General features: G+C 44.7%; 1 protein-coding gene across 1 annotated transcript in view; it reads left to right on the top strand.

Moving 5' to 3' along the window:
• Window positions 1-19,060, top strand: part of PINX1 (PIN2 (TERF1) interacting telomerase inhibitor 1) — a 72,996-nt gene extending 53,936 nt beyond the window's left edge. The window contains exon 7 of the mRNA XM_082047879.1: window positions 17,898-19,060. Coding sequence (XP_081904005.1) covers window positions 17,898-18,500 — 603 coding nt within the window. The 3' untranslated portion in view covers window positions 18,501-19,060. The remainder of the gene's footprint in view (window positions 1-17,897) is intronic.
• Window positions 19,061-26,299: the final 7,239 nt, after the last annotated feature.

Here is a 26,299-nt window from a genome sequence, read left to right on the forward strand (position 1 = left end):
GGGTGAAGTTCTCTTGAGTTTCCATGTATACTTTTGCTAATATCATAGAATAGTTTGGGTTGGAAGGGACCTTCCAAGCTCATCCAGTGCCACCCCTGCCATGAGCAGGGACATCTTCACCAGCTCAGGTTGCTCAGAGCCCCGTCCAGCCTGGCCTGGGATGTCTCCAGGGATGGTTCATCCACCACCTCTCTGGCCAACCTGTTGCAGTCTGTCATATAGTTTGGTACTCCTTTTCCCTCCTGGGTCCTGGTGACAAGTCATCCACATAAATAAATTCCTTCCCAGGCTGTGCTTCAAAATCTCCCCAAGACAAACCACCCTCTTAGCACCTTTGGAGGTGGTTTGTGCCCAGGACCCTTCCCAGTTCCACCATATGGTAAAGACTGAGCCAGAGCTGGCTCCTTCCATCCTATATGGTCCTCCAGTATCATTCCTGCTGTCTTTAAACTCCCAAATGTGCCCATCTCCCTTTGGAAGATGTGTATAAGCACCCTGAGGTTCATGTTGGGAAAGCAGTGATGCTACAGGGCTGACTCGTGCAATATTTAACAGGGTCCTGGGTGGGCTTTGCAGCTTGCAGAGGACTCTGCTTCTGCAGGTAGACTTAGTAATTTTAAACCAGCTTAAATACATGTACACAAAAAGTGTAATAAGAACTCCCAGAGCAGCATCCTATGGTGAACTCCTTCTCAAGTGAAGCAGAGAGATAAATCAAAAGTTTGTGCTTTTTAACTACCAGAGACGTGCTGCACACACGGGCAAGACTATTAAAGAGAATATGGTCTCTCTCCAGAGAGTTAAATCTGTCCTAGTGACTCCAGGCATAACAAGATATACAAATGGTTCTATTTCTCCGCTTTGTTTTAATGTTGATTTGTTTGTAGTCTGCCCAAGATACTAATTGGTGTTTTACAAGTATAAAGACAGAGGTGTCTGCCCTGAAGAACTCACTAACAAAAAACACTACAGCACAGTGTTAATGCACAGTCAAATTTTCTGCCTAATGAACCAATCGCTTTGATAAAAATCTCTACCTCCTGGTGAATTCTCTGCTTTGATTCTCCCCTCGACTCCCATCTTCTTTTACACCTCACTTTGTATTCTTTTTCCCTCTGCTTTAAATTTTGGGGGCAGTTTGCGCTTTAATCGACGTTATGCGGTGTAGCTTCTTGAAAGGAACTGAATCGCCTCTTTCATTAGGAACAAAGTTGGTCTGATGTTGCAACTCCAGGGATATTTAAGCTGAGAAATTGGAAGACCCTGGCCTGGCACAGGATTTTAGGAGGAATGGTGGTGCAATGTTGGCTTTTAATCCCTTCAACACGCTGCGGTTGATAACAGGTTGTAACATGGATGTTGGTGCCTGCGTTTGCAATGCTCATACCCAGCATAATAATTGAACAATTCCTCCTCTTCAGTGATGTGTTGGCTTCTTACCACCTATGACTTAGAGACTTTTTTCTTCAAGAGGTGTTGATTACTGCAAAAATAGTCGTGTTAATGGTTGCCATCTGCACCTTACCCTCACCACTTCCATTTCTGTGTTATTGCCCCTTTTCCAGAGGTGATTTCCCCAGCGGCAAAGGTGGTGGAACAGACTCTGTGGCAGCTTCTCATCTGCTTCAGCACAAAATCAACCAGTTACTGTAAATCATCTTTAGTGGTGGTTTATACTGTCACTATTGTTTGCCTGTTCCTCATCGAGCCTGTCACACTTCACTTTTGGGAATTTTGGACTTCTTTAATCAGCGTTATATGGAATGTCTTTTTAATGGATGCACTGCCGAAATATGTCCTGACTTCCTAATTTTTATACTATTTAAAGTTAATATATCTTTCACCCAAGTGCATTACTTTATATTTGTCAGCTGGACAATGCCACAGCATGGTGTGAATTTTGGGGTTGTCCTGTGCAGGGACAGGAGTTGTACTCAATGATCCTTGTGGGTCCCTTCCAACTCAGGATATTCTATGGTTCTCTGATTCTCTTTAACTAATATCCACCACATTACATGGGCAGACAGCAGCCTTGCAAATATGAAGTTCCGACTCTTTGTGAAAATAAATGGTCGCATAAAAAGGAAAGACAAATTGTTTGCCCAGCTGGGCTCAACTGTATTATTAGACATCAGAGAATCCACGCAGAGCAAACCGTTGCAAATGCCGTAACCACAGGAACAGCCTCTGTCAGAACTTGCACCTCGTTAGATACGGGGTCATCCAGCCACAAGATGCAAAACCACAGGAAGCCAAGTTGCTTTGCTTGAGAATTACTACAACCATCCTTCTTTAAACGAAAAAAAAGAGCTCAGATCTTGGAGTAGCCTTGACCTTCATCTGTGCTTGGAATGATTTATTGAAAAACTCCGTGGCTCCACCCTGCTGCTTTTCTTATGGCATTGAGCGTGGGGTAACGAAGGGAAGAAATAAACCTGAGCTGGCACTGCTGAGTCACGGCTGAGATTTGAGACGCGGTGGTGGAGCTGGGACCTCCCAGCCTTTGCAGGTAGCAGGAGGGATTAGCACAGGGCTCACCTCATGAAAGGGGAGCAGGGCAGCGGGGACATTGACTGAAAGGAGGTAAAGCAAACGCAGAAAGCGGCTTTTAAGCGTGGATTGTTTGAGTGTAACTGGGGCCAAGCGAAATCTTTCAAAGCTTCTGGGCTCTTGCGAAATGCTACACCGCTCAGGTCTGCTGGGGAGGAGTCTTTTTTCCTCTTTACAACCTTTTAGTCAACGTAAAGCAGGAATTTCTGTGCTGTCGTCTTGAGGAAGAGTGGCTGGAAAGCTGCCTGGCAGAAAAGGACCTGGGGGTGTCCTGGATATGAGCCAGTGTGTGCCCAGGTGGCCAAGAGGCCACCAGCATCATGGCTGGTACCAGCACTGGTGTGGCCAGCAGGCCCAGGGCAGTGACCATCCCTGTGCTGGGACCTGGGGAGGCCAAACCTCCAATCCTGGGGGCAGTTTTGGGCCCTTGAGGGCAAGAAAGGCCTTGAGGTGCTGGAGCGAGTTGAGAGAAGGGAACGGAGCTGGTGAGGGGCTGGAGCACAAGTGTGATGGGAGCGGCTGAGGGACCTGGGGGGTTCAGCTGGAGAACAGGAGCTGAGGGGAGACCTTCTGATCTCTGAACTGCCTGAAAGGAGCTTGGAGCCAGGGGGGGTCGGGCTCTGCTCCCCAGGAACAAGCACCAGGAGCAGAGGAAATGGCCTCAAGTTGCACCAGGGGAGGTTGAGGTTGGATGTGGGGAACAATTTCTTCCCCAAAGGGCTGTGGAGCATTGGAACAGGCTGCCCAGGGCAGTGCTGGAGTCACCATCCCTGGAGGGGTTTAAAAGATGCGTAGAGTAGGTTTCAGGGACATTGTTGGGCTTGACAGTGTGAGGTTAATGGTTGGATTCAGTGATCTTAAAAGTCTCTTCCAACCAAAATGATTCTATGATCTGGTTTCTTTCTGCTTCAGTACGCTCAGGACATCTGGGTGAACTACTCCAAGCCTTCCACTAGGGATTTGACACTCCAACCAGCACCATTTCTCTCCAGAACAGCTTCCCACGACGCGGCACAGGGACTGGAGACAGCAACTCTGGTTTGTGCCTTTGCTTAGCTGTAGACAGAGTATTAGGAGCGAGTGAGACATTGGGAACAAATTGGTCTTTCCTTTAATCTGACATTTCCTTCTGAGTCTTCATTTTGCTGCTTATTCCTGGAGCAGTTTGCTGTTAAGCTGTGATAAGCATCCCATTCCTACTCCTTTGGAAAACTCTCGTGCCAGGAGACGTTCTGGCTTGGAACACTCACGCTGCCTGCGGGATTGCCTACCTGGCAATTATTTGTATTGTTTTGTACCCACTCGTAGCTTTAACCTGCAAGGCACAGATTATGTGTTTTGTGTGGTTCACTGGGCAACCATAGAGCACTTCACTCCCCGCAGGGCATTACATAAAGTGTTAATTATAAAATCCTAGGAAATCTATTTGGAATTACAGGCGCAGGGATTTTCTCATTGTCATTTTTTTATATTACTGCTAAATCTTTATACAGTACCATAAAGCTAATACTTAGCATAATGAAAGACATGTGTGTCTTTAAAACTCATTCAGGTCAAAATTATAGTAGCAACCATCACCAAAAAGAAAAAAGGAGGTTGGGAAGCAGCAAAGAAGTGTGTGAAATGAAGGTGATGGTTTGCAAGGTGCAGAAGTCAAAGGGTCAAAGGGAGGCAAGAAAAGCAGAGCAAAACCACAAAGGTCAACTATGGAAAGCAAGCCAAAGGAAATTAAGTCTGAGGAGGGTTTTGAAGGTGGAGAGTGAGGCTCTTGAATCTCAGGGGAGGAAAGTGATACAAAGCTAAGAGCAGTCTGGATAGATACGGATGTGAAACACAAATAAACAAGGTGTTTTCACCTTTAATGCTTGGGAGATCAGAGCTGGGTTGCCTATGAGCAGAAACGCTGAGATAAGACCCTGACTGCGAGGGTTCAAACTGTCTCAACATCATATGGCTATCTATAGGTTGTGAAGCCCAAGATCTGCCTTCTTCACTTGGATAATTAAGATTCTCTTTGGCATTGAAGCATTGGTAACGTAGATCTCATACATGCTGATCTAAGCTATTCTTTTCTCAAATGGCTTGCTTACATAGGTTAAAACAGATGAGTTGTTTTGCAGGTTGATAGAGCCAAAGTTCTGCCAAAGATTAAAGGTTTCACAAACTGACCATGCAAAGCCAGCAGCTTTGTTACAGGTCATGGAATACATGCCCTGTCTTGCTCAGGCTACAAGGCTGCATGGGTCATGTTGGCACTTGTTGTTTCTAGAGATTGTCCACAGTGTAGTGACAACAGCTTGATGACAGGTTTTCCACCTGCTTTGTGGCCGAAATGTTCTGTTCACTGCCATGTCCTTAGTGGGAACCACTTTAATTCTGTGTTTCGAGACAAAAATGGCTATTGCTGCATCTAAAATCAGTATTTCAGAGGATGGTCGCCATTGCTAACAAACTCAAGGATGAGAAATGTGGAGATCATAGGATCATAGAACAGTTTGGGTTGAAGGGACCATCAAAGCTCCTCCAGTGCCACCCCTGCCATGACAGGGACATCTTCACCAGCTCAGGTTGCTCAGAGCCCCGTCCAGCCTGGCCTGGGATGTCTCCAGGGATGGTTCAGCCACCACCTCTCTGGCCAACCTGTTCTAGTATTTTATCACATACTTTCGCCCTCTTCTTTCCTGAACATTATTCCTCCTCTGTATATCCCAAGCATCAACTTTCTTCATCCCAATAACCACTGCAAACTGATGCTTTTCTCCTTTTCTTCCCTTCTTTCATCCTTCCTTAGCTCCCCAGGTCCCCATGGAGTAGAAAGTCTGCTTCAGCCTAATTAGAAACCTTTGTCTAATTGCTTTGCCACCTTAACTACCAGACTTATTTCTCAGTATCAAGGGGATAGAGGCGGCATTGAAGGGATACTCAAGTCTACACTCTCTAGCAAATGTGAAATACCCGTCCTACAGTAGGAAGCCTCAAGAACGGGAAATATTTTGCTTCCTGCTGAAAGAAGAGGGAGTTTTTATTCTTCCTCTGTTGGGACAGCAACAACTGCTGCCATTCCCTGCAACTGCTGTGGAGCGTGGGGATGGATACCCAAGAACGGCAGTTCTGTCCTTGCCTCCTCAAGCATTTTTTTCCACACCAAATGATGTCACGTACAAAGTTTGTGTTGCATCTTGCTCATGGTTACAGTCATCTCGTCTTTCCTTCCTTCAATACTTTTGTTGCCAAAATTCGTTTAGAACCAAATTCTAAGCTTTTCACCTCGGATTCTGGAATTCCTCGACTGCAGCTACTACTGGTAGCGTTAATGAATGTGGAAAAAAATAGCAAAGCCTGTAAATCCAAATAAAGTCAGAACATCTTATGTCTTCTTTAAAGCACAGTGTTCACCTTTGCTTTTATGCGGCTTGGAGTGTAAAATGTGCCTCCAGGAACTTGGAAGCGAACGCTGCAAGTGAGTACAGAACAATACAAGTCTCTGCAGAAATGTTGCTCTGATAACTTTGCTTTTTTGGCCTACATTTCTCAGTGGTTATTATTTGTTAATTATGTTATGTAGTGCTCACATGTGGGCTAATTGCTTCCCCAGAGAGCTTACAATAAAATGATGGACAGAACAAGGGCAGGATGTTACATATATCAGAGAGTAAAAGGGTAAGGTAAGACATGGGCAATATGGTTAGTTAAACACTTATGTCTCTGTTTGAAAATGGAATAGTGTTATGAAACGTCCAGCACCTCCCTGGGCAGCCATTCCAATGCCTGACCACTCTCACTGTAAAGAATTTCTTTCTAATCTCCAGCCTCAATTTCCCCTGGCAGAGTTGAAGCCCATGGCCCCTTGTCCTATTGCTGATGCCTGGGAGAAGAGCCCAATATCCACCTGGCTAGAACTGCCCTTCAGGTAGTTCTAGAGAGTGCTGAGCTCAGCTCTAAGCCTCCTCTTCTCCAGACTAAACAAGCCCAGCTCCCTCAGCCTCTCCCCATAGGGCTTGTGCTCAAGTCCCTTCCCCAGTCTTGTTGCTCTTCTCTGGACCCGCTCCAGCACTTCAATCTCTTTCCTGAGCTGAGGGGCCCAGAACTGAACACAATACTCCAGGTGTGGCCTCCCCAATGCAGAGTACAAACTGAGATTGGCCATGGCACTTAGTGCCATGATCTAGTCAATGGACTGGAGTTGGACCAAGGGTTGGACTTGATCATCTCTGAGGTCTTTTCCAACCCAGTCCATTCTGTGATTCGGTGTGATTCTGTGAAACGTAGTGTAGAAGAGTCGGATTGGTTTGTAAGGGAGGGAATGAGTGCTAATTTGAATTAATCTGAGGAGGTGACTTATCAGAATAGTTGTGCAAGGGAAGCACCAAAACTAATGGGAGCAATAAAGAAAAAATGCAGAAATTTATGAAAAGGCTGCAGGGAGATTGTGCCTGTTTTGCTTATAGTTGCAGGGCTGTACTATGTGAATTCTTGAAAACAAGAGCAAGATCCATAAGTACACTAGAGGAGTGATACTCCTTGAAAAACAGAACCATTTTCTCAGAAAAACTCTTTTCTTCACACCCTCATAGATGGGAGAGAAGGAAAAAAATGTGCACACACCTCGGTGCAGTTGTATTTCATGTTTCAGTTCTCATTCCTGCTGTTTGTCCTTGTTTTTCTGCGTTTGTCTTTTAGTTTTCGTGCTTTCAGGCAAGAGTTCTCCGCTGGTATTTATGGTCCACGCTTCTCTAAATCACAGCGTTCTGATTCATTTTCCTGCGCTGCGACTGCTTCTTCGCACCTGCTTAGAGAAGAGGAACCGAGTCGTGATGCAGGCACAGCTTAACAAATAAGTGACTAAAAAGTGACACAAGAAGGTGTTTCTCGGCAGCTCCTCGGCCGCTGCTCGTGCTGAAAAACAGGAAACGTCTGTGCCCTCGCACGGAGATCTGGCTGGGTTTTGATACATGGGTCGGCTCTCTTGCATCTCCCCCTCTCCGAGCAGAGAAGCGGAAGAGTTTTGAGTGTGTATTTTCCTTCTGAGAAGCGTTTTCTAAGGGGAAGGGGAAAGAAGCAAAAATTTGGCCATTTAAATTATCTGCTTCGCATGCTCCTAGAAGCACTTTATTTAGACACAGATACATTTTTCTGGTTTTATTATTAGAAAAGAGAGAGAAGTGATGTTTTATATAGGCAGGTGTTATTTTCAGATTTCAAACATAGTTTCCTCCACCAGAAGCCAAGTTATGATGCTGACTGTGCTTGCTCTTAGATTTTCTACCAGTACTGCTTTCTCTTCTCTGGGTACTTCCCATGATTTTTATTGCATCCTTGCTCTCAGTGTCTTATCTCAGCAGCTTAAATCTTCAGAGCCCTTGTTTAATCAATACCTTTGTGTTCACAATTTGACTGGCCAAGCCCACTTGGTACTTCTCATGTAGTCCATACAGTTTATTCTGTAGCTGTGGGGTGTAGAAAGAAATCCTGAACTCAAGAATCAAGAAGGTTTTGGTCTTCTGAATCCTGATTATCAAGGATTAGCAGCAGCTGCCTATTCCACACATTACAAAAAGGGTAATGAAAATTGCCTAGGGAATGACATGACAGTAGTAAACTACTATGTGGAGAAGACTTGGATTACTTCTGAGTGTGCCTTACAGCACTACGGCCATGTGGATCATACCTACGTTATGGAATGAATGTCCTGGACGTGGAAGACATTGGCATTTAGAGTATGGGTACAGGATGAAAAGACCAGTCTGCACTGATTTCATAGAATCATAGAATCGTTTTGGTTGGAAAAGACCTTTAAGATCATCAGAGTCCAACCAGTAACCTCATGCTGCCAAGTCCACCTCTAAACCATGTCCCTAAGGACCTCATCTATGCATTTGATTATAATCCCATCCACTCCTTTAAAATACTGTATTTGAGAATCTCTTGATGATTTGATCAGCCAGTTCTGGGCTCCCCAGTTGAAGAAGGACAAGGAATTACTGGAGAGAGTCCAGGCAGGGACACAAAGATGCTGAGGGGTCTGGAGCATCTTTGTGATGAGGAGACTGAGAGAGCTGGGGCTGTTGAGCTGGAGAAGAGAAGCTGAGAGGGATGTGATCAATGGGATCAATATGTCAGGGTGGGTGGCAGAGGATGGACCAGACTCTGTTCAGTGGTGCCCAGTGCCAGGGTGAGGGGCAACGGGCACAGACTGAAACACAGGAGGCTCCATGTGAACATGAGCAGAAACTTGTTTGCTGGGAGGTGCCAGAGCCTGGCCCAGGCTGCCCAGAGTGGGTGTGGAGTCTCCTGCTCTGAGACATTCAAACCCGCCTGGACCCACCTGTGTGATCTGCTCTGGTGACCCTGCGTGAGCAGCTGGGTTGGACTGGGGGATCTCCAGAGGTCCCTTCAACCCCAGCCAGGCTGGGATTCTGTGATTCTGTGATTATATATATCACAGAACGGACAAAAATCACAATGTGTCTGTTTGCTGTTCAGGGTCACAGCCACAGAGCAGTGTCAGGTGAGCAGAGGTTATTTCAGTACTTGCAAAGTGCCTTGCACATCCATGAGACCTCTTGGAAGGATCTCAAAACACTTTACAAACACTTAATGAAACTCTTAGCCCCGCTGCGAGTTTCATACAGTTGATAATGTGTGTTCTGCTCTTTGATAGCCTGTGCCCCAGCTGGAGGGAATATTAATAACTTCTTCTCCAGGGTTTACCACCAGTTCTGTTTTGTAGCTGGGAAGAGAACTTGGGAAACGTGACCTTCCCAGTCCCGTGCTCGCTTTACCGGACCATATTTCCTCTGTTATTCAAGGTGAGAAAAGGACGGTTAGAATTGATTTAGGTGCTTCTGGGAAGATGAAGTCACTGTGTTTGGATCTCTGCATCGTGCCAGTAGAGAGATCCTAGGGGAAATCTCTTCCTTTAGTTTCGTTGATATTCAGCGTAACGCGGAGATGTAATTTGTAAGGAAATGCGAAGGAATGGAGGTTTTGCTGGCCTCAGCAGTGTAGCTGGAGTGAAATGAGATGTCACAAGGATATCGAAGTGTCTCTCAAGATATGAAAAGGATTTTTCTTCTCTGATTTTTTTTAACTCTTTCCCTATGTGCCTTCAGTCTTCCACATGTCTGGCGCATTATCTCACTGTATTTATTCTCCCTTGACCTTTCACAGGCTGCCTTCTGCTTGTGGATTCTACTCACTGCCTTTGTTTGCTAAAACTTTAATGTGTGTTTTCTTTTTTTTCCTGAAAAGTGTAAGAACAGTAGGAGGAAGTTTGTGTGCTCTATGCGACGCGGTGTCAGGGTTCCCAAGCCCACATGAGAAATCCAGGTGTTGTAACTGCTAGTACTGTAGGAGCGACCAGGATCCTGACAGCTGGAATGAATCCCCAGGACTATCATTTGTAATCAAGTCTCTGGCCAAAATTTAATCCCCTGCACTTTTGCAACCCTGTTGCTTCCTGTTACGCTGTTGGTTTCAGGCTGAAGGCAAAACCCGGCTTATTCTACGGCTCCCGTTTCATTGTTGGGATTAGGCTGGGATCTAGTACATCATATGATGGTGAAAATACTCATCTGATAAGCAAACGGCATTTTGGAGACCTAGAGATCGCATTCAGCAAGTGAGATGGTGGCTTTCTGTGCTAGCAGTGGAAATGTAGGAATTATAAGAATAAAAAAATATGCTAAAATTGGTCACTTGCTGAGGGATGAGCTTTGGGCAAAAATATGAAATAGAATTACAAGACAGCCTGGGAGAATTTGAATGCAGTTTAGAAACACATCACCTCAGAATTTAAAATGAAATTTGAAACTGAAATTTAAAAATGAGTCATCAGATACAAGGTAAATGTACTTGAAAACCAAGCACCTGTAGATTTATGCAGCAGAATGAAGTGCCTGCTGGTATTTGGTAATAAACCTCCCCACTAGGATGTGATGCCACATCAGAAGGGGTGTCGGGAAGGATTGTGGAACCTCCGTCTTTGGATGTTTCCATGAATACAGAGGTCACTTCCAATCAGTGATTCTGTGAATCACCCCAAAATTATCCTAAGCAGAGATTTACTACAATAAAATTCTGTGGCATTTTTAATTGGAAGCTCCTTTGTTTGTAGCTGCGGATGGAGGCAGGTGTAGCAAAAATGGATCTTCATAATTCCATGGAGGAAACAGTTGGATTTTTTAAAACAGGCTTTTCCTTGTCCCTTTTCCATTAGTTACTTCCTAACCTCTCTCCTTGTCCTTGCTGGTTAAGAGGCGAAGCTGCTAGTTCATGTGGGTATAGTAGTTAATATAGTTAATAAGATAGCAGCTGATTTTTCAGTGTATTCTAGCACAGATTTTAATGGAGTCAAACAGGAAAGCGCTTCTCTCTAGTAATTGGAACTTGTCCTTTTAAAAAGTGCTATCATGTCATACAGCCCAGCCAGGTATTAGATATTCAGGATTTTCATGCCATTTCCCATAAGTGGATTCCTCGCTATATTGGCAATCAGTATAAATAGTAGTAAAATTAAACCTTGCTCCGCTTATGTGAGGTGTCCTGGTGGTTGGAATACTGGGGTCAACAAAAGAAGGAAATTGCAGGTGACCTGAATTTTTACCATCTCTTTCCAGGTTTAGTGTTCCTGCTTTTCATCTCTTCCATTAAACCCTCTTTTATTACCAGGAGGTCAAATTGTAGCTCCAAGTTTTTAAAGCATTTCAGGGCTGGAAGATGCTTCTAGAGTCCAGATCATCCATTTTCCATTCCAAGCAAGTATTAACTCTACCAAACGCTTTCCTGATAATTGTCTAAATCGCTTTCAGTGGTCAAGACTCCCCGGGATTGTTGAGACTTCACATATATACTGATAGATTTGTCCTACTAACAAAGTTTCTTGTTGGCAATTCACATCTAGTCATCATAAGAACAGGGGAAATTGTCCCTTTTTCTCTTTGATCAGCCCTTTCTGTATTGGAAGTTTATTGTCATTAGTTCTTCATAAGCATACTAATCTTAATCGGGTAAATTTAAAACATTCCAGCCTTCTGGGTACCCATCCTTGTGCCAGGATTGACTTCAGAACTGATGGTACATGGCCTTATTTATGCATGTATTTATTTTAATCCTGCCTAAACTCATCGTGCTACAGGTCTTTGTTCACTCTCTTGCCTGTTTGATCCCAATCTAAATGTTTATGCTCTTATTTCACTTTAAGATGTCATCGCCTTAAGAAAACCTCTGTCGGTGTCTGCAAAACTCCAGAGTGACTCTTTGTGAATAATCTGAGACTTTCTCCATTAGTTAGACCTGGCTTAGAAAGACACAGGGGTGCCCTCAGTTGTCGCCTGTCACATTTTGTGTGCTGCACGGGGGTCAAACCAACGCGGCTCTGCGGTGAGGATCTGAAGTAGCAGAAACAGAACTGGATTATATTAATCTTATTATTCTGGTTTCTCAACAAGCAAGTAACTAATCATTGTGATTCAGCCAGACCGCAGAAAAGGGTTGTTGCATTTTAAAGCTGTGGATGATCACGCAGTTGCCTTGTAACTCACGCTAGAGGTTTAGGCTCTGCTTAATTCATCTAGACCATTTTCTGTAATTTAACGGAGAATAAATTAGAGTTTGGCTTTATTCTGCCTTTCTGCTCACCCCTTCTGTACTTTTCCTTTTGTGTCATTTTTGTGAATGTGAGCTAACAAAGTTGGTTATGAATTAGTACCCCCTCGTTTGCAAATGAGGAAGCAAAGGCATGTGAAATTACTTCAGTAATTGTTCTTCGTATGTGGCGGATCTGAGACTGTATAGTAGATTTTTTAATTCCCTTTAAGTGCTAAGAAATAAGCATTTGAAGTCTGAAGAGGAGGGAAACTTCACTGAATTAAACCAAGGTCCTTCTGTTGTTTATCACAGAATTCCAAAATGTCAGGGGTTGGAAGGGACCTGGAAAGCTCATCCAGTGCAATCCCCCCATGGAGCAGGAACACCCAGATGAGGTTACACAGGAAGGTGTCCAGGCGGGTTGGAATGTCTGCACAGAAGGAGACTCCACAACCTCCCTGGGCAGCCTGGGCCAGGCTCTGCCACCCTCACTGGGAACAAGGTTCTTCTCAAATTTAAGTGGAACCTTTTGTGTTCCAGTTTGTACCCATTGCCCCTTGTCCTGTCACTGGTTGTCACCAAGAAGAGCCTGGCTCCATCCTCCTGACACTCCCCCTTTCCATATTGATCCCCATGAATGAGTCCCCCCTCAGTCTCCTCTTGTCCAGCTCCAGAGCCCCAGCTCCCTCAGCCTTTCCTCCCACGGGAGATGCTCCACTCCCTTCAGCATCTTGGTGGCTGCGCTGGACTCTCTCCAGCAGTTCCCTGTCCTGCTGGAACTGAGGGGCCACAACTGGACACAAGATTCCAGGTGTGGTCTCCCCAGGGCAGAGTAGAGGGGCAGGAGAACCTCTCTGACCTACTGACCACCCCCTTCTAACCCACCCCAGGTACCATTGGCTTCCTGGCCACAAGGGCCCAGTGCTGGCTCGTGGTCACCCTGCTGTCCCCAGGACCCCCAGGTCCCTTTCCCCTACGCTGCTCTCTAATAGGTCATTCCCCAACTTACACTGGAACCTGGGGCTGTTCCTGCCCAGATATACTGGCACCTTTTTCTTTGCTGGTTGGCTGTATCTCATTTTTCCTCCCAGATTAACAGACAGATGCAGTTTTTCTTTTTGGATTTTAATTCTTCAACTCAATGTCTTAATCACCAAAGATTTTTGGGTTTCAGACTTATTTGGTTTCATGAGGTGTCTAAATACTTTCCACTTCGGGCTTCTACCATTTCCAAACTGTTTCCACGATGTGGTGTGAATTGTTTTCTCTGCATAATTGACCATAATCCCCTGGTTTCTTGGTCATTAAATAACTGTGATTGAAAGGTGATATGGGAGAAGATGCCTGAAGAGGTGCCATCCTGATCCTGCAGGAATCGAGGGAACCAGGATTTCACTCTCTAAGCTCAGTGTTCTCACCGAATGATTAAATCAGCATTGTGTGCCCCAAGTGACGAAAGCAGGCAGAAAAAAATTAACAAACAACAGTACTTACAGTACTTCATGTGCTTCAAATTATTTTCCATACATTTAACGAATTACATAAACAGATGATATTTACGGGGGACTTCTGACTATAATTGACCTTCATCTTTTCCTGTGCACTTCCCAGCCTCTCCTTGAATTTTCCTATTATTTCCTCTTACTCATTCCACATTTAACACCATGTTTCAAGCCATCCTTTTCTTTTGCTTGTGTCCGTCCTTCCAATTCCCTAGAGGCCCGTATTCCCAACTCCTTTAAACTTACATATTCTCACCAATTTTGGAACTTGCGGTGTGGACACACGTATCTCCTCCCAAGCTCAACCTTCAGACCTCCCACCACTCAGCACGATTGCATTTTTCCTTTTATATTAGTTCTGTGGAATGTTTCTTTCTGTCTCTTATCTTGCATAATCAATTGCTTTTCAGAAGTTGCAGCAGCACAATACGCATTTAAGTATGTATATCTTATTTTTCTTTGCAGCTTTTATCTGCGTATGTTGGGGCAAGCAGGGGAGGAGTTGCAGAAATTGTGAGTCTCCCACAGAATCCCAGAATGTCAGGGATGGGAAGGGACCTGGAAAGCTCATCCAGTGCAATCCCCCCGCCGGAGCGGGGGGTAACTGTCCTTCTGGAACTGAGGGGCCACAACTGGACACAAGATTCCAGGTGTGGTCTCCCCAGGGCAGAGTAGAGGGGCAGGAGAACCTCTCTGACCTACTGACCACCCCCTTCTAATCCACCCCAGGTACAACTGGCAACCCAGATGAGGTTACACAGGAAGGTGTCCAGGCGGGTTGGAATGTCTGCAGAGAAGGAGACTCCACAACCTCCCTGGGCAGCCTGGGCCAGACTCTGCCACCCTCACCCCCAACAAGTTTCTTCTCAAATTTAAGTGGAACCACTTGTGTTCCAGTTTGTACCCATTGCCCCTTGTCCTGTCATTGGTTGTCACCGAGAAGAGCCTGGCTCCATCCTCCTGACACTCCCCCTTTCCATATTGATCCCCATGAATGAGTCCCCCCTCAGTCTCCTCTTGTCCAGCTCCAGAGCCCCAGCTCCCTCAGCCTTTCCTCCCACGGGAGATGCTCCACTCCCTTCGGCATCTTTGTTGCCCTTTGTTGCCCATGGAGATGTTGGAGAAAATTCATGTTTAGAGTTGACCAGTGTTCCCATGGCTACTGGGACAGGTACATCCCGGGAGGGGGAACATTTCTGGCCTTTAACAACCTTTCCAGGTGATTTATGGTTTCACATAAGCTTTTCCTAAACTGAAAGGTTTTTCTAGGGTTGGCACCTCTTTGCTTGTCTCCGTGCCCTGTTAGTTCTGTGTTCAGTGGCCCGTGGTTATTAAAATTCTTATCAATAAAGGAGTTTTCTGAGCAAGGTTCTTATTTTCTGGCATCGTGCATACCTTCTGAACAGCTTAACCAAAGGAACGTTGGTTGGTTGGGGTTTTTTTTTTACGCTTAATGTATTTTATAAAAGAAATGTGTAGAGTTCAAGTAATATTTGCCTTCAATTACAGTAATTAAGTTGTCAGGACTTGAAGTCACCAAGGGAATGAGAAAACCCTTTCCTGGTTGGCCAGGGGGTAATCGGTGTTCTGGTCTCAAGTACATTTTACATATCGGGGTGGGGAGGGAAACTGTTCTGGCTGCATCCGCGCCAGAAAACCTGGGAGACTGTTTGTCATTTTGCGATATGAGGTGTCAAAATCCTTCTGTGGGTAGAAGGAAAAGGAGAAGAGAGTGACCTGTTTAACTCCGCTTTAGCAGGGCATCTATTTTTGATCCATATTAACACCGCTCGCTTGGGCTGGGAGGTGCATCTTATTAAGAAGAGAGCAACTACAAACAGAGCTCAGTCCATTTATTCTGTGGATTCTGTCTTGTCAAACTTCCCTTTTCAAACATGACATATATATATATATATAGATGCATGTAGATATATGCGCTTTTTTTGCCCATATTCAACACCTCTTTGCAGACTTCTCTGCCCAGAAAGCAAATCGTTCCAGTTAGTTCATAAACTTACCTTGAAAGTGCACGACAAGGTATTCCTGCAAGAATAGTGCCTCGTTTTTATAAGTGCCCACACAAACATTACTGGAATCTCAAGTGGAATCTTTCATTCCACTGGAATAGCTCTCTTGAAAGCAGATGAATGAGGAAATCACTGCTCATCACGCATCGCTGGTGACACAACTTTTTACATTCCTGCTCATGTGAGTAAAGGTGATGGATGCACAGGGAGTTGGACCCGCAAAACCTCACTCACAAACACTAATAAACCCCTGTTCAGCAAGCACGTGTAACGCTGCCCTGAAGAAACCAGATCACTTATCTCCAACACCGTGCAATAACTATAAAGTGTTGAGATAAGTGGTTTTATATCTCCCCGTTTGCCACCGGCCTTCACCCCGTGCATCAGTTTATACCAGTGAAAGAGGGTGTGAAATATTCCTGCTCTGATTTTAGTTGCGTTTTATAGTCACTGCGATTCATATATGAGATCCATGGATAGAATGGATGCTCTTATCATCTGTGCATTTATGAATGGGAAGAAAAGTGAAGTCTATCTATCATGCCACATTTGGCTGTAATTGCTGTGGATTATCTCCGTTGTAGGTCAGGTGTTGGTAAAGATTCTACACAATTCACACCTGCTCGGCTTTTCCCATCAAGGGGGGTGTGCTTGGTTACCTGCAAGGCTTTCATGAAAAAGCAATGTGAATTTTAGGACATCTCCAAGGGTCTTTTGTGACTTCTAGAGTCAGGTTATGGTTGGACTCAATCTCTCTTCCAACCGAAATGATTCTGTGATTCCATGATTTTGCCAAGCAAAGGGTTATTTTTGAGTGTCTCGCTATCTATGTAAACGAGTCTGAATTTCAGCTGCCTTTTTGGCTTGTTTATCTTGTAAGTCACAGGTAATTTAACAAGTTATGTATTTTCATCTCGTTGCATTTGTTGCTTATTCAGAGTCAATTCTCTTTGTGCCATACATAACATCCAGCTCCAGAGCTATACTTTGCTTTGTGTTTTATATTTACTTTCAAGATACTAGACTCTCTAGATATTCACCTGCAGCTGGATTTCACCAGCTATTTATTTTATGTACACGGAAGCCTTGTAAGACCTAACCTGTGATGTTGTTTTTGCCATCTGATAACGTATGATCAAACGGAGCATGTTTAAATAACAACATCTAGGACACAATGACAGTAAACCAGCTGTGAAACAAACATTTCTAAAGATCAGATAAGATGGAAGAGATGCATCAATGCCCGATTGCTCCGTATATCACCCAGTTCTTGCGCTTTGCTGTGGAGATATTCCAGGCATGGGATTTCCTTTATGCCACAGGCTAATAGATTGTTCTGCATTATTTTTCATGTTGTTTTCTATCTTGTAGAGACATGTGCCTTTGCAAAGCGAATGTAATACACCCACTGTGATAGTATTATATTGTACATAATCTGCATGAGTTGCACAGGAGCAGGTAAACAGTAAGAAGTTCAAAGCAACGGAGAATCATCTTGTTCTGTATTCTCTTCCATGCTGCCCCCTCTCTAAACCTGCGCTGTCCTTTGCATTGAAGGCTGCCTCTCACTTTTGCCCAAGTCTATACTTTTACAATTAATTTTCAAAGCACCGTATCCAGATGTGTCCAGTTCTGGGCCCCTCAGGTCAGGAAAGAGATTGAAGTGCTGGAGCGGGTCCAGAGAAGAGCAACAAGACTGGGGAAGGGACTTGAACACAAGCCCTATGGGGAGAGGCTGAGGGAGCTGGGCTTGTTTAGTCTGGAGAAGAGGAGGCTTAGAGCTGAGCTCAGCACTCTCTAGAACTACCTGAAGGGCAGTTCTAGCCAGGTGGGGATTGGGCTCTTCTCCCAGGCATCAGCAATAGGACAAGGGGCCATGGGCTTCAACTCTGCCAGGGGAAATCGAGGCTGGAGATGAGAAAGCAATTCTGTGCAGAGAGAGTGGTCAGGATTGGAATGGCTGCCCAGGGAGGTGCTGGACTCAGCGGCCCTGGAGGTTTTTCAACTGAGATTGGCCATGGCACTTAGTGCCATGATCTAGTCAATGGACTGGAGTTGGACCAAGGGTTGGACTTGATCATCTCTGAGGTCTTTTCCAACCCAGTCCATTCTGTGATTCGGTGTGTGTATTAATTTTTAATATTTTTTCTTTTTAGCATGCAAAATAAAAATAAAACATTATATTTAAAGTCGTTATTTCTGACTCTCACTCCTCTTTGTTCACCTGCAGGAGGATATTACGGATCCTAAATCCCAGGAGGAGCAGAGAAATCAGTGCCTCTCTGAGCCTGCAGATGGTTACAATACGGTGAAAAGCATCCTCACCGTACAGGAATATTTTGCGAAGCGGATGGCAAAACTGAAGGAATCCCAGAATGGAACAGAAACAGAGGTTGACGGTTCTATCCCAACAGCTGGAGAAGCTCTGGAGCCTTCAGAAGAACTGAAAACCAAAGTCAAAAAGAAAAAGAAGAAGCAGAAGAGGGATGAGGAGGAGAGTACAGAGCGTTGCGAGAAACCAAAAGCCAAACAATCTGAGACAGGTAACTTGAATGGGAAGGAACTGGATGCTCTGTTAAATGAATGTCACTCAGGGAAGAAGAAAAGGAAACATAAAGAGCAGCATGAGAGCGAAAGCGTTAATTGTAATGAAAATACAGGCAATGGAGACATTTCTATGGGAATATCTTATGGGGAAGATCTTGGCCTAAAGGACTCTGAAGCAAAGCAAAAGAAACGCCATAAGAAGAAACACAAAAAGCAAAAAGAGGAGGCAGATGAGCAGGTGGAAGGGGCGCAGAGAAAGAAAAAGAAGCACTGCAAGCATGTTTAACCAGTTAAGAGTCAAGCTGGGACTCTGAGATGATTTAAACTTCAGCACGTCAGGGAGAAGTCTGTGTAAACACACCAGCCAGGTGTCAAGTTGGGTTTTAGTCTTGACCTTGCTCTACCCCCAGCTTAAACCACAGGCTGGGCTTAAATACAAGGCTTAATTTCAAGGGTGACAGGCCTTAAATTCAAGGGTGACAGGCCTTAAATTCAAGGGTGACAGGCCAACCTCAGCTTCAGTGGTCAAAAGTTCTGCTGCTTCGTACAGACTGAGTTTGTCTCAATCCAGGGAGAAGGGGGATAAAAAGTCACCCTATTATTGCCTTTATTATTAAAACCACCATTGTTTTCACTTCTTATAGCCCAGCTCCGCTTACGGCAACCGGAGGGGTTTTGCAAAGCTGTATGGATTTTTTCACTGATTTTTGCAAAGTCATGTATAATTTTTTCGTTTATCTCCTTTTACCTATAAAACAAATGTTGTTTCTTACCAAAAGAGTGTAATTAAGGGCTTACACCCAAGTGTCAGTGCTAAAGAATGAAATAAAAAACCTCCCTTTGTTTTCTAGCCTGTAGTTAACTAACAAGCAATTGTAACTTTGCGACAAAGCTAAAGGGATTGTGCCTTTATTAACCGTATCTAAATCTTTGGTTTCCAGGCAAATACCTTCAGGAGCGCATTGGGAATTCAAAAGGTTGGCTTGGCTGGAGCAAGATTGTCTGTGAAATTAGGGGACCAAACAGATTTTAAAATCACAGCCGGTCAGGTGCATTAATATTGCCATTTATACATTGAAAAATCAGCAGTTTGGATTTATAACCAAATCAGAGCTTGTTTCTGTTTGTAAACCTGGAAATAAGTAATGCTGGAGCTCAGCACTAACAGAAGCAATTTTGTACGAGAGGTTGAATATTCAGGATGGGTTTTGGCGTAAGGTTTAGCTAAGAACTGAGCTTGGAAGTGAAATGGTGGAATGAGAAGACGCATTTGCCATCCTCAAGTCTGGTTCTGATGTGGCCTTGGCCACAGAAAATTGGCAGCACGACCCTAAAAACCGGCCAGTTATCGTGGCATAATCCAGAGTTCAAATCCATTTGCTGCTTGTTTGACTTTAGGCCTGGCTGTGTTTCATCAGCGTAAATCTAAAACATCCCATTCGCCTGCTCTGCTGAATATAATGGATCCTTTTTTTCGTTACAATTGTCTTAGTTGAGTCGCTTAACGTGGTTTAAAAAACATCCTCAAGATGCAGATGTTATTAAGCAAAAATGTCTTTAAGCCATGTTTATTGTCCAGTGGGAGAAACTCAGTCTGAAGCAACATGGTCCACATGGCTTCAGATATTGTAGCTGAACTCATCCTTTATAAGATTTCTTGGGTTGCAAAGCACCTTTCTTGCCCTCAGGACATGCTCATTCATTGTAGCAAAACTACTTTAGTTTTCCTGATTGTAAAGGAGAACAAAATGCCTTTCTCTTTGTTCCGGGCTTGCACACCAGTAGTTTTTAACCCTTGTATTAATAGCATTCACTTTTCAGTGCTATATAAGTATTAGATCACAGAATCCCAGAATGTCAGGGGTTGGAAGGGACCTGGAAAACTCATCCAGTGCAATCCCCCCATGGAGCAGGAACACCCAGATGAGGTTACACAGGAAGGTGTCCAGGCGGGTTGGAATGTCTGCACAGAAGGAGACTCCACAACCTCCCTGGGCAGCCTGGGCCAGGCTCTGACACCCTCACCGGGAACAAGTTTCTTCTCAAATTTAAGTGGAACCTCTTGTGTTCCAGTTTGCACCCATTGCCCCTTGTCCTGTCACTGGTTGTCACCAGAAGAGCCTGGCTCCATCCTCCTGACACTCCCCCTTTCCATATTGATCCCCATGAATGAGTCCCCCCTCAGTGTCCTCTTGTCCAGCTCCAGAGCCCCAGCTCCCTCAGCCTTTCCTCCCACGGGAGATGCTCCACTCCCTTCAGCATCTTGGTGGCTGCGCTGGACTCTCTCCAGCAGTTCCCTGTCCTGCTGGAACTGAGGGGCCACAACTGGACACAATATTCCAGGTGTGGTCTCCCCAGGGCAGAGCAGAGGGGCAGGAGAACCTCTCTGACCTACTGACCACCCCCTTCTAACCCACCCCAGGTACCATTGGCTTCCTGGCCACAAGGGCCCAGTGCTGGCTCATGGTCACCCTGCTGTCCCCAGGACCCCCAGGTCCCTTTCCCCTACACTGCTCTCCAACAGGTCATTCCCCAACTTATACTGGAACCTGGAGATATTGAGATATTATGATGCTGGGTTGTTCCCTGGTTTCCTTAAACAAAATACACGGAATACCATGAGGTTCCTACACAATTGTGAGTAAGCTCCGTGCTTGGGGCGAAAATTAATTATCAGTGGACAAAGACAGCAAAATCAATTTTCACATTACATTAAAGTATCCCAAGTTTTGTGGTTGCCCTTCAAAGCAGCCTTTCTAATTTCACCTCAATTTGGGATTTTGGTTTGCTAGCAAAAGCCTGTTTCAAATGATTTTAAAGTCTTAAACAGTTAAACTTTACAGTCCCTCTGGGATTTCGGTTTAAAAAGGTGCTGGTCAAGGAATAGGGTTTCTTTCTCCAAATACTTCTGGGCTTGTTTGTTTGTTCTCTATTAATCTTCCTCGAGTTTCTATGTGCTAATTCTTATGAGTGTTTGGCCGCATTCCAACACTAGTTACAGAAGAAAGAAAAGCAGGAGTAAATCTTTAAATTTATGGCATTACTACAGGTAAGTACCGTGTACCTAAGATTTAAATCTTGCTGCAGTATCAGCTACAGATAGACGAGAATCTATTTGTACGAAGAGTGGGAATTTCACTTTATCCCAGGAAATGAAGGGTCTTAATGTTCCTCAAGCTCAAAGAGAAACAGCATGTGCAGAATAGGGGTTATCGGGTTAAAATAATCAGAATAGACTAGAATTTGAAACAAGCGATTCACTGTGTTAGTGGTAACTCAACTTTGCGTTACTTCACAAAAAGCTCTTCTCAACAGATACTCTCTAGTGAAATAGATGATTGAAACAGCAGGAACGTGCTTCAAAGAAATAATAGTTTTGGATTTGGTTTGGTTTGGTTGGTTTATAGTGGGTTTTGAGTCCAGTTTTAACCAAACTCTGCTTTGGCGAGAAGGTTTTTTTCCAAAAGCATAAGAAAAATAATCACGTTGTTACCCAGACGGTGCAATTAGCAGCATGTAAGCACAAAGAAATTATTTGGTTTCATTTTAGTGAATATAAGACTTCTAAACAGCAGGGTTTGTGTTATGTATTTGTCCATCGCAGTCACATATTGAGGCACAAAGTGATGTACCTGCAACCTAAAAACTAAGAGAAATGAGAGGCTCCGCTTTGCTTTCACTTCCAAATGGACAATGATGCACACACGGCGTAGATATTAAAATATTATCAGTTTTAATCACTCCAGATCACCAGTGACATAGAAAATTCTCCTGTTTTGCATTGGGAGCCTTATGCAGATGATGGTTTCTCGTGAGCTCCTTCCATCTGTCGCGGGTACCGCGTTGTTCTTCGCTTTGAGCCTGGAAATAAATAGTCAGTGCAATGCTGCAATTGCAATTTTGTGCACAGCAATATATATATATATATATATATATATATATATATATATATATGGACTTTTGTGCTTGTAACTACCTGTGAGCACAGAACTATATCCTGGGAAACAGAGGCCATGGAAAGCTGCTTTTATTACCAGTATCGGACCAAAGTCCATGTGAATTTTATGGCTTAAATATTTGATCTTGCTGCGTCCGACTCTGCAGAACAGGCTCCGCTCCTTCAATTTCTTCCCAAGACTTTACACAAAAATCAGCAGTTATTTCAAAGCACAGATGCGTGATGCTGTCAAGTACAAGTTGCAAGGCAACCTGTTAAGATTTCAGAGCCCTGTATCCTTACGTCAATGTGAGTTTTGGTCCATTAGGAAGTATCTGAGACGCAGCTGCTATGAGAAATTTAAGAAAAGCATCCAGTTCAGTGTCGTGTCCAATTAATGCAATTTTCCTTTAAGCAAAAGGTAGTTCTGGTGCTGACTTCTTTCAAATAATCAGCCCTGGGCGAAGAAAATTAGCTGAATGCACCAATGTAATTAACTAATTTTCCCCTGTTTAAACACACGAGGTTGAAGCTCATGAAGCATCCACCTTCAAAAGGCACCATTTACGTCACGAAACCTCCGGACCTGCCAGCACGAGGAGGAGGAAGGAAGCTCCAAAAAGAGAGGAAAACCACACAAAGTCTATTGGAAAACACCGCGTAGCATCAAAAAAAAATCTTCTTATAGCGTGTCCTCAAACACCGCGAGGGTTTCGAGCATCTGTAACAATCCTGCGCTTAATTCTTCCTCATTCCTGGAGCTGTGAGAAGGGTTTTAAATGTAATTTGTGGTCAAGGATTCCCCAAGAAGGATCAGAGCTCACAGAGAATTTGGGCAGTAACCACATGTCTTTACCTGTCCCACGCAGGGACAAACAAACTTTTACTTGTATAAGCAAACTTTTAGCCAAGCCCTGGGGAGACCACACCTGGAATCTTGTGTCCAGTTGTGGCCCCTCAGTTCCAGCAGGACAGGGAACTGCTGGAGAGAGTCCAGCGCAGCCACCAAGATGCTGAAGGGAGTGGAGCATCTCCCGTGGGAGGAAAGGCTGAGGGAGCTGGGGCTCTGGAGCTGGACAAGAGGAGACTGAGGGGTGACCTCATTCATGTTTACAGATATATAAAGGGTGAGTGTCAGGAGGATGGAGCCAGGCTCTTCTCAGTGACAACCAATGATAGGACAGGGGGCAATGGGTACAAACTGGAACACAGGAGGTTCCACTTAAATATGAGAAGAAACTTGTTTGGGGTGAGGGTGGCAGAGCCTGGCCCAGGCTGCCCAGGGAGGTTGTGGAGTCTCCTTCTGTGCAGACATTCCAACCCGCCTGGACACCTTCCTGTGTAACCTCATCTGGGTGTTCCTGCTCCATGGGGGGATTGCACTGGATGAGCTTTCCAGGGCCCTTCAACCCCTGACATTCTGGGATCCTGTGACTGGTGGACGTGGTAAAAATCAACTTTTGTGGTGGCAGAAGCGGAAGATTGTTCCAATGCCAAATTGGAGCTCAATTTCTCAGCAAGTCAGAACTTAAAATTCTACTTCTGAGTCACTCAGAGGTGTTTTTTTTTCTTATCTTAATCCATTCTTTATAAATTTTAAAGTGTAAGGGGGAAATTCCAGTAGTCCTCTTTAACCTAAAGGGACTAAAACATATTATTTTTGTAACATAAAGGGACTAAAATACGTGTTTTTTGTGACTTAAAGCCGCGCTTTAAAAATAGACCAGAAGCATTCAGCACCATGAATGTGTGTGTGCTGAAAATTGGTTTTGGTTGACATTATTTGTGGTGGGGTGTATAAGGGGAAAGCTGTGATTTCTTTTCATAGCAAATAAATGGTCCCAGTAGTGCGGGGGGGAACAGATTTGGGTTGGTTCTGCTGCTTCACCAAGAGCCACCGGCTCTTGCATGGGGAACCCCCAACAAAAAACCGCCCTTGGGAGGCGAGAGTTTCATCAATAATTAAAGAACATGTGAATATTGAGCTAATTTAGGATTTGCACATTTGAGTAATGGAGGGGAGGGTGATAATAAACCCGTCGTTTACAAACCGAGCAAAACACCAGATGTCGGATCGACGCCGAAAGGGGATGTTTGAATGTGAAGAGGGGGGACGGTCTCAACTATACAGGGTTCGGTCGCGGATCTGCCGCGCGACCCATGGGAGTTGCTGCCGCTGTTCCCCGTCCGTGAAAATGGGGAGAACAAAGCTTTTTCCACCCTTTGTCTGCTCGCTCTATTTTAGCTTTTAGCTGTAATTTCCCTGCTCTGGAAGCCCTGAGAGAGCTCCGCTTCTTCCTGTGCCCCAGATACAGGTAAACCCTGTAAAGTAAAGTAACGCATCAAAACTATAGATGAGGTTTGTTTGTTGGTTTTTAATTTTTTCCAGACTGCTGCTAATTACCCTGATACGGTCGCAATTAAAAAGGTGGCATTTTCACATGGCCCCAGCCGCCTTTATGTAACGCCGAGCTTCCTACAGGACAGGTTTAACCAGCATTTTGGGTCGGGTGCAGAATGAAACCCATCTTACTAATGCAATCAGAATGCCAGGTGCTAAAGGAGAGGGGGGAGGAAAGGGAAAGGAAAAGGAAAAGAAAGGTGTTTATTATTGTTGTTTGCACAAATGAGAAATACTTTGCCGTATTTTTGTCCTGTGGCTCTATGGGCGTCGCGGTCTCACTGCAGGGGGGTTCTGAAAAGCCACGTGGATTTAAGCATGTAATACATGGAGGAGATCAAACTGTGTTACCCCACGATGTGGAGGGAAAATTGAGGACCAGGAAAAGCAGGTGAGTTGTTCCCAGAACCAATGTGGCCAAGGCAGGAGGTGGATGAAGGTCCCGTCCCTGCTCAGGACTTTATCCTCCCCGCATCCCACACATCGCACTGTGGACATTTGTGTAACGGGGCTCGAGTGGAATTCATCTGTTCCTTTTCCCTTGAGGGGATATACTCTTCTACTACTGCTAAAAATTTTGTGGCCTTGGGTATAGAGGTTTAGGGGGTTTTTTATAATAATAATAATAATATCCAGGCCATGTGCTTGTTCACCCCAAAGGGCATCATCATACACGAGTTACTACAGATGGGCTGATGCAAAACTACCTCAGCACTATAGAGTGCAGAGGGAAGATGCTGCTTTTGGGGACTAGGACAAGGGGCGATGGTTTTAAATGAGAGGAGGGAGATTCAGGCCAGACATGAAGAAGAAATTGTTGACAATGAGGGTGGTAAAGTAATGGAACAGGTTGGGCAGAGAGGTGGTGGCTGAACCATCCCTGGAGACATCCCAGGCCAGGCTGGACGGGGCTCTGAGCAACCTGAGCTGGTGAAGATGTCCCTGCTCATGGCAGGGGGAACTGGGGAGCTTTAATGGTCCCTTCAACCCAAACCATTCCATGACTCTATGATTCTGTGATTCTAAGATTCGAGTTAAAAAATAACACTGAGGGGTGTAACACTATATTCAAAATAGAACCTTGCCACTTCGCCGTCTCTTCTTTCTGTGCACTTCAACCTCTTCTAAAGGGAAATTTAAATATATATATATATATATATATATATAAAACAATAATAAAAAAGGATGTTATGGGTTTTCTTCCCAAACTCTTGCTGCCAAGCTCCGCAGCAACTCCACGTCTGCAAAATGCACCCAGGAGAGCTGTTCCGAGGAGGATGGAGGGTTTGGCATCCTCCCTCCCTGCCCCGTCCTGGCACTTCAAGGCGTTGAGACGGGACTTTGGGAGGGAACCGGTGCCCGCTGTGCGAAGCCCGGGACAGCACGGGCCGTCCCCAGGAGCTCCAAAACACAGATAAAAGGCGGTTGCTATGTGCCGGTCTGCGTGTGTGTGTGTGCAAAGGGTTTATAAATCTGTCCCGAGACCAGGAAACCTCCTGCGCCTTTTAGATTTAAGAGAAGTTGCCTTCCTGTTGTATTCCCAGATAACGCGGCTCTGATCGAGCCCCACTTGTAAATAGCTTAATAGATTTAATCAGTTCCTTTGGAAAATGTTGTTGTTTCCTCAGGGTTTTCATTCGGTTCCCGGGGCAAAGCTCGAAAAGGGCAGTCGCTGCTCCTGCTGCAAGTGAAGTTGGCGGCTTCCACCTCTCCAGACCCCCAAATCGCCATAACCCACAAAAAACCA

This window comes from Streptopelia decaocto (assembly GCF_964273445.1).
Source record: "Streptopelia decaocto genome assembly, chromosome: 3".
Lineage (NCBI taxonomy): Eukaryota > Metazoa > Chordata > Aves > Columbiformes > Columbidae > Streptopelia > Streptopelia decaocto.